At 44.2% G+C, this 8,896-nt stretch overlaps 1 protein-coding gene across 2 annotated transcripts in view; it reads left to right on the top strand.

Moving 5' to 3' along the window:
• Positions 1-1,631: 1,631 nt before the first annotated feature.
• RABGEF1 (RAB guanine nucleotide exchange factor (GEF) 1) overlaps positions 1,632-8,896 on the top strand; it is a 17,973-nt gene continuing 10,708 nt past the window's right edge. Inside the window, exons 1-2 of one of the 2 annotated variants that reach the window (XM_009076680.1) lie at positions 1,632-1,660; positions 8,600-8,785. In XM_009076680.1, coding sequence (XP_009074928.1) covers positions 1,632-1,660; positions 8,600-8,785 — 215 coding nt within the window. Of the gene's footprint in view, positions 1,661-8,599; positions 8,786-8,896 lie in introns of those variants that run through there. The other variant, XM_009076681.1, reaches the window with a different exon arrangement.

Raw genomic sequence — 8,896 nt, 5'->3', positions numbered from 1 at the left:
AAGGGTCGGGGGTCGGGGTCGGTCGGGGGAGACCCTCTGCCCCGCGGGGTAACGCACCTGGGCACCGGGAAAGCTGCCAAACCGCCTTCCCCCATCTGCAGCGCCTAAAACTTGTGTCTGTGATGGAGATCTGTGTTAATTGCGCGGTCAGTTTCGGTAGCTGATCGGGGCGCAGGTGTCACTGGCTCCTTTCCTAGCATGCCCCCCCAGCCTGTGTTCCTGATGAGTTCCTTGTGGATCAGTGAGTTTTGGGCACTTTTCTTGTAAGTATTTTCACTGCCTGGCTTGGCACTGCACAGGTGAAGATGAAAGGCCTTGAAACTCAAGCCAGGTGAAGTTTGGAGACTGTTGAAGGTGCTGAGCAGTGTGTTTTGGATGTGTTTGTGGGTGTTTGTTGCTCTAGGAGCACCTTGTGCAGGGTTGGGTTTGTTCCCTTGGCGCAGGGAGTGGCTGTATCCGCAGGGAGTGTGAGATAAGGAGAAGGGAATAACATGGTTGGAGCGACAGAAATTCTCTGAAGGATGGTTCAGTGCTGGCTTAGATCCTGCTGGGCCATGGCAGAGGCACCACCACTGTGATGGGGTCCTGGCTTGACTTGAGGGGTTTTACAGGCAAAATTAAACCCTTTAATTCTGGCTGAGTGAGGCTCTGATCTGTCCCAGTGCTGAGAATTAGTGGCAGTGATTAGGAAAAAGGGTGACATTGGAGGTTGTGATTGAAGCCCATTATTGACACAACCTGCCATACTTTGCTTGGGTTACAGTCATGAAACTATTTCATGGTCATGAAACTATTTTGAAGTGGTGCTTTGTGTTGGCAGCTCCTTACAGCAGAACTTTGGGAAGTACTGGCTGCTCTCAGTTTTCCAGTTACCCAAGGCTCCTTTGGGATCCATTACAAAGCAGTGTGAAGGACGTGGTGTTTTCCAGGAACAGTGCTTTGCTCAGGAGTTGGATGTGTTGGCCTTCCGGCCATGGTTATACAAGTGTTTTGCAGTGAGGAGGATTAGGAAGAGAATTGTAGCTCCCTGGAATGCTTTGGTGCCAAAAACAAACCCCAAATCAGCACAAAATAGAAGGGAAGAATAGAATATAAATCAAATGATACCAGTTCCTAAGATCACTTTACACAACAAACTGATTATAGACTTGAAGATAGTCCATGACTCTGGTATTTAATTTTGTTCTGTAGTGTTATTTCAGCTAGAACAGTTTGTCTCAGCTCCTTCCTTCCCCTCCTCGTGTTAGCTATATAATCCCCAATTATGCTTGGTCTTTTTTTATTCTGATGATTAACTACTTGTTATCTAAAACCAGACCTAAAATTTGTGCTTGTGAAGTGTATTAAAATGCTGTTAAATAACAAGTCAGGTACAAAACGTATAAAACATTCTGAAGTTTTTATCTGAGATTGTTTCAAACCTGATTTTAATCTGTGGCCAGGTGAGTGTGGTTGACCTGTTGACAAAAAAACACAGAGGATGTAGAAGCCTCTTTCTATTTCTTGAGAGATTTTCGAAGTTTCAACTAATCCTCTCCATATTCCTACTTGAATTCCCAATCAAAGAGCACAAAGAGTTTTTAGATGTTTCTTGTGATTTCGTTTAAAAGGCAGTTGTGAGTCACATGTAGATGGTGAGACACAGCCTGGTAATTCATGAGTACGTGCTGCTCCTCCTGCCAGCTGAGTGGTCATTGCTACAGGCAGGAGTTCAGGGTTTAATGGGGACACACACAACTGTAGCTTAAGGCCTGCCCTGACATTTGGGGGTAAAAGCACATCTCCAGGCTGAAAGAATTGTCAGCTCTGTGGGTAGAGTTGGAGCCTCGTGGCTATTAGGTTTCAGAGGTTTTAAGTAGTGGCTGCAATTTTCCCTCCAGATGACAGTCCCCAGCAGTGTGGTTGGTTTGAGGTGGCTGAGCAGCCCCTGTGTGTGTCATTACAGCTAGCACTGTCTTTTCTCAGGATCTCTCCTTAGCAGCCTGCACTGTTTGTCCTAGGAAACAGCTGCTCTGGCTGGAATGTCTTAATTGCAAGAGAGATGCACATCAAAACTCTGAAGGCTGCAAAGACAGCACCAGGTTTCTTGCCTAATTCCTGACTTCTCTGATGGCTTTTGTGTTTTCTGTTTGGGAATCTCTTAGATCATACTGCCCCACCCTTTCCTTTGGAGGAAATTACCTCATGTTTAATTATCCTGCTGCTAATTACATGCCTGAGTGTTTGGGGTTACACCTGAATCACATTTCAACACTTAGCTTGCTAGTAAGAATTTTGTGGCATTTGGGGCTGTGATTGCTCCTTGCAATAAATGCATTTGAAGGGCACAGTTGTTAGAGACCTTAACCCAATCCATCCTTCCACCCCTGAGTTTTGATGCACTTTCTCATCTACCTTTCTTTTCAGTAACCAAAGTTCTTGCTACTCCCTCAGTCTGCAGTGTGAGGTAATATTGAGGCACTAGTAAAATGTGAGACAGCAACAATTAGAGTGAGAATTTTACAGTAAGAAGTTTGGAGACTTCCCCAGTTTTCCTTCTTTTCCTGCTCTAAAATCTCATGTCCTGGAATAGCCATGAATGACCAGACAGTTCCAGTGAGTCTTCATGAGACACACTGAACATCTCTGGAGAGCTTTGATGTTTTTTTGATGAGAAGAATTGAAGTTGTTTGTTAAGTGCTATGAAAAGCCAAAGAGTTCAACTTCAGCCCAGTGCAGAGACTGGTGTAGGTTGTTGCTAATAGTTGTGCCAAGGTTTTTGGGGTTTTTTTTGAGAAGTTTCAGGGAGGAAAAAAACCAACAAAACCCAACAAGAAACCAAACCAAAACCACAACTCAAACTTGCCTGTTCCAAGTCTCTTATGTGAAATCTTTTCCTGATTTCAGATGCATTTAATGAACTTTGGTACCACTATTGAAACTCATTTACAGAACAGTCTTGCAAAGTCACTGCTTTGTTTTCCAGAGTTATTTACAAACTGGTTTTCAGAGCTTGTAATAATTATAAACTGACTTGCAATTACCTGTTACTGAAGGTGTCTGTAAATTGATTCCGTGAGGCCCTTTCTGTTCAGCTTTGGAATAGGAGATTTTCCAACCAGCTCTTCTCTCAAAGGTGACCTCAACAATCCAAGGCTAATGAATAGTTTATGACACAGTCAATATCTTGTCGTTGTGGTGACACAATCTGCACTGTCAATAAAGGTATCAGCCTGCTCAGCCCCTGGGAAGTAAGGGAGGTGTGTGCTGGAAAGGAAAGAAGAAAAACAAGCTGCTGATGTGGGAGCTCAGGGTAAATCTATACTGCTCCTAAACCTTATTTCACACAGTGCTTTTCCTGCAGCCAGAGCTGTGTCTGCAGTCTTTGGAAAACCCTGATGTGTTATGAGCATTATCTTAGGTTTATTGCTGAAAGGAAGATGTTATGTAAGTTTAGTCTTTCATGTGTGCATGAAATCAGCCCTTGGTGACAGATCCTGTTTGGGTGGCAGGAGCCCCTTTCTCCTGTCACATAAAAGCTGAGGATGCACGTGCTCTTTACTGTGAACAATTCCTGCTTTAATAGCTGTGCTATGACTTTTTCTGGCTATTTTATAATCTGGTATGTGTGAAAATTCGAAGACAGTCCTTTGCTGTTGTTGAGAGCTTTGAGTGTGGTACCAAAGGTCCAGTGTCCTGGAGCAGTGAGTGCTGCTGCTTCAGTCCCCACTGTGGGATTCCTACAAAAATGTCCTAAGGATTTATGGACTTGTAACAAAATTCATGTTCTCTGTGTCTTAACTCTGTGTTTCCTTTAGTAAATCTTCAGAGGCAGATCTACGTATGTGACTTGGGGAAAGTGATGTGGCTCTCAGCCAGAAAAGTTGGGTTTACTGATTTTGGTTCATGGTTTGCTTCCCTGACTGTGGTAACCAAAACCCTGTACTGTTTACACATGTGTTTCAGTTTCAGTTCTGACAGAGCCACAGAGGAACTGCTGGGCAGAGAGCTGGCTTAGCCTTCCTGAAAAATCGATGTGAATTCCTGTTTTCTGAAGAGCACTGATTTGTTGGATATTCTTCTTGTATGACAGATTTGACAGGAGAAATTGAGGAGTGTGAGCTGGGGATGAGAAGGCTCTGAGTTGGTATGGCACTTGTTAAAAGATATTTGCTCTGTGTAAGCAGGTGAATAAAAAGTTTAGATAAGTCTTAAGTATAACAAGAAAAATGTGTTGATAGGAAGGTGTATTTGAGAGCTTGAGAATAAATTGCATTAAAGCAAGTGGAAAGCTAATTTTGAATTAGACCACAGTGGTTTGGGTTTGATTTGGGTTTTTTTCCACATGCCAGACATCATAACAAAACTGCTCTAAGATGCTTATGAAAAAGCTGGAGGAGATTGGGTCTGTCATTAGAGACCTTTGATGTGCAACCCTTCAAATATCTCTAACTTAATATGAATCATATGCCTCATTTACCAGCGGAGCACAAGTATTCATCTGCTCTTGGTATCACTACAGTTTGGAAAAATAAAGCTGGACATCTGGAATGGCACGGGAAGATGTAGCCATGGGGAGCTGAAGCTGTAGCTGTGTGGGGACTAGCCTGGGAACGTGTGTGGCAGTGAGACAAGGAGCTCTTTGATGTCTACACAGCCTGGTCCTCTGTTAGCTGGGGTACAGGGGGGCTGTCTGCTGGGAGTGGGACAGCTTCTCAGGTTGGGATTGTCCAGAGTAATTGCCCTTTTGCAGCTGTGATGTGACAGCACATGTTAGCAGTGATGCTCTCTGAGGAGCCACATGCAGTGTGTGAGGTGGAGTTAAAGATTGGATAGCCAGGAAGCTGAACAGGAGCCAGCAGTGTGCTCAGGTGGCCAAATGGCCAATGGCATTCTGACCTGGATCAGGAACAGTGTGGTCAGCAGGACCAGGGAGGTGATTCTGCCCCTGGACTCGAGGCTGGTGAGGCCACACCTTGAACCCTGTGCTCAGTTCTGGGCCCTCAGTTCAGGAGGGACATTGAGGTGCTGGAGCAGGTCCAGAGAAGAGCAGTGAGGCTGGTGAAGGGACTGGAGCACAAGTGCCATGAGGAGAGGCTGAGGGAGCTGGGGGTGTTCAGCCTGGAGAAGAGGAGGCTCAGGGGAGACCTTCTCACCCTCTACAACTCCCTGACAGGAGGTTGGAGTCAGGTGGGGGTTGGTCTCTTCTCCCAGGCAACCAGCAGCAGGACAAGAGGGCACAGACTCAAGCTCTGCCAGGGGAGGGTTAGGTTGGATATTAGGAAGAGATTTTTTGTGGAGAGAGTGATCAGACATTGGAATGTGCTGCCCAGGGAGGTGGTGGATTCACCATCCCTGGAGGATTTTAAGACAAGACTGGATGTGGCACTTAGTGCCATGGTCTAGTGACCACGGTAGGGTTGGATTTGATGATCCTTGAGGTCTTTTCCAGCCTGGTTGATTCTATGATGGTGATCATGGAAAGGGATTGGGTGTTTTCCATTTTTCTATTGCAGAGGAAAACAGAAGGCAAGAAGCTTTTACTTGCAAATAAATAACACGGGGAAAGGGATTTTATAAATTAATAGCTAAGTCTAAGAGCCTGTTCTTTCTCTAAACTCTTCAAAGGGACGTTGCTAATTAACATGGGTATTAACCTGTGATTAGGTCTAGTACTGGTACAGAAATGCTTAAAAGAAGGTTCTGTGCCATGGTATTTGTGAGGAGATGTGTAAGGAGGTGTCGTTGTGCTTTCCCTGGTGCTGTTCACAGCAGAGCTATTCGAAGCACTTCCTAAGCAAAGCAGTGTATGAGTATATTTTAAATCACTGGTGTTTGCTCCTGGGAGGGACATGTGGTGCTTCTCAGAGTTGTTGAGAAGTGTTTTAACTGGGGTGCAGGAGATGGTAGAAGGATTGCATTGCATCTCTCCAGATTATACTGGTTAATTTTACTTATCACCTTCTCGTACTTTTATTGTGCTACTTGGTGGAGGTTTGTTACCTTCCTTACTGTTGTTTTCCTGACTTCTCGCTGGTCAGGTGGTATGAAAGCTCTTCAGAGTTGCCTGCCTCTCCAGCTCCAGGAAAACAACACATTGTTCTTTCTCTTGGATTATATTGCTCAGAAGTGAACTTTGGATAGGTCATGTGAAAATAAGAGGTCTGACCATGCAAAGTAAGTGCTGTGACTGTGCGAACACATCGAGTTGATCCTTCAGTGAGGAATGATACACCTTTAGCTGGAATGGGAGGGAGAGAATGGAATAGAGAAGGGGGAAAAAACAGCATTCTGGACACTCAAAAGTTCCAACAAATCAGGTATGTAAGATCATAAAGGACACAGCGATTTAGTTGCTGAAAATTGACTTGAGAGAGTTTTTTTCCAATTTATTAAATCTTGTTGGGTTGTTCTCTTCATTAAAATGTTAACACTGACCTGCAGAAATGGCTGTGAAACTTTTTTTTTTTTTTGCCTGTTTGAAGGGAGTAGAATGCCTCTGCTTTATGTGCAGCATGTGACTTCTTCCTATTGATTCAGGGTGACCTCTTTTGTCCCTGGGTCTGGAGCTGATGTAACTGCAGTCACAAACACTTGGAGGGGAGGGAACAGAACAACTTGCTTTCTAGTGCTTTGACTTTGCAGCTGTTTACAGACCTGCTGTACCTACTTCAGGCAAAGCTGCTGAACTTGGGCACTAAACAGAACCTTATTTTTAGTTCTCATGTACACAGAGGGTGAAGAGGATGCCTGAGGGAATTGTGACACTAGCGTGTGCTTAAATTTCTGGACATAGAAATCCACAGATTTGTCCATGTGGGAATGAAGTAAAGGTCTCAAATATTTAAAATGTAGGTGGGTTTTTTTTCATTTTGCTTTGCAGAAGCACATTAGTGTCTCTCACTGTCAGACATTTCAGTGGGAAAGAGAAGAGTATTTAGCTTCTCTCTGCCTACATAAATGAGAAAATGTGTCTTTATAAATTATGCCATTAAGAAACTGATTCCCTTAATGTACAGGTCTCTACAGTGGAACTATTTTTAGATTATTTTTAGAAACTCATTATTTCCTTTGAAGGTAGAAAAGAAGTTAGTATAAAGAACCTTAATACTTAGGTAGATAAGGTGGAATATTTAATTTGTTCCCCCCCTCAGAGAAAATCATATGTGTTTCCTGTTACTTCACTTAAAATAACTTGATTAGATTAGTGGGAAATGTTAAATGTTATCAGTCTTTTAAAATGATTGATCTTAGATCATTCAGTTTGGAACAAAAGAGCTGTTCCTTCCCATGGGAGAAAACTATCAGTGCCCATGAGAGTTGTGCATGTCCCATCTGTTTTGCTGCTTGGCCCAGAGAAGAGTTAGGGGCTGAATTTCAGAGGAAAACGAGAGAAGTCTGACACAGTTACTGACATTGTTCAGTTTAAGAAAATCACTTTTCATCTTGCTTTCCACACGTGGCGTCTCCAAGCGTGTTCTGTTTGCCTGGTGTGATCTGAGGCCTCGTGCTGGAGAGGAGCTCAGGGTCCTCCAGCTCCAGGGCAGGGTTGGTTTCAAAATCTGCTTCTCCTGGTAGGTGAAGGGTGTCCTGGGGCACCTCTGGTTGCCAGTGTGAGAGCAAGAAAGCAAATTGCTGAGTGCTTCTCAGCTTGCACTAAGCATCCTCTGCTGAGGATGGCAGGAAGAATAAGAGGCTGAATTTGCTGGCCAAGACCTGTTTTCCACTGCCTTCCTGTGTTTGTCAGTATTGCAATGCAAGTGTTAATATTTTCATCTGCAGACCTTAAACTTGCTAATGCAGACTATCCTGTGCTGCTTTTCTTCCAAAATGAATCCAGCATTTACCACTGGAACAAAGTAGTTGAAATGCCTTTGGAGCGAGCTGGTGTGTGGGATGCTTTCTGTCAAGCAGGAGAAGGGGAGGGCTGGATCCTTGGAAGACAGGCTTGGCACAGTGCTGGTGTAGGCATGAGAATCTTTTTGTTGCAGTCACTATATTTAAATTCTATAGAGCTGTGCTGTATGCACATACCCAACTCAACTCTGAAGTAACTTGGGTGCTGAAGGAAATGGAGATGCAGCTCCTACCCAGCTGGGGCAGCTGTGGTACCTCACTGTGCATTGAAGACATTCTTTGAGGTCAAGGATATGTTACCTAAAGCCTCCCCAGTGTGGTTCTTTGCAGGAAGAGCCTTGGTCTGGACACAAACCTATTTACCTTCTGTCTCTTGCTCAGTTTGCTTCCTTCCTTGGTGACTGTTTCTTTTTCCCTCCATTGCTTTGTGCCTCTGACTGGTGGAACAATGTGCTGCTGAGATCAGAGACTTGGGCCTTTCTCCCTCCCTGTGTTGGTGGCTGTGTGGTAGGCACTGCTGAACTGCTCCAGCCTGGTGCTGTTTGCAGGTCACAGCTCTGCAAACACAAGCTAATGTTGTGGCTTTGGGGCTCCATAGTTATATAACTGTGCCCTTCCTCCTGTGCCATGTATTTTGTTGCTATGGAACTGTTAAATAATTAAAGCAGGTGACTTCTTTCTGAAAGGCAAACCTTCAAAAGAAATTATTCCTAGCAGGCTGTTATGGTGTTTCTGTCTTTAAACCTTTTTTCTCTTTAAACAGGAAGAAAATGAACCTGAAATCTGAACGCAGAGGAATTCACGTTGATCAGTCGGAGCTACTGTGCAAGAAGGGATGTGGTTACTATGGCAATCCTGCTTGGCAGGGATTTTGCTCCAAGTGCTGGAGAGAGGAATACCATAAGGCCAGGCAGAAGCAAATTCAAGAGGATTGGGAGCTGGCAGAGAGGTAAAGAGCTCTCTTTATTACTTCAGCTTTTGCACTAGGGTGACTTCACTGAACACTATTCCTGGCTCTGATTTTCTAGCCCTATTTACTCTGGCTTAGTTTCATCACAAG

The sequence above is a fragment of the Acanthisitta chloris genome, unplaced genomic scaffold (genome assembly GCF_000695815.1).
Source record: "Acanthisitta chloris isolate BGI_N310 unplaced genomic scaffold, ASM69581v1 scaffold20286, whole genome shotgun sequence".
NCBI classification, from domain to species: domain Eukaryota; kingdom Metazoa; phylum Chordata; class Aves; order Passeriformes; family Acanthisittidae; genus Acanthisitta; species Acanthisitta chloris.
Note: the sequence above shows the minus strand (reverse complement) of the source record. Positions and strands in the feature narration are given on the sequence as shown.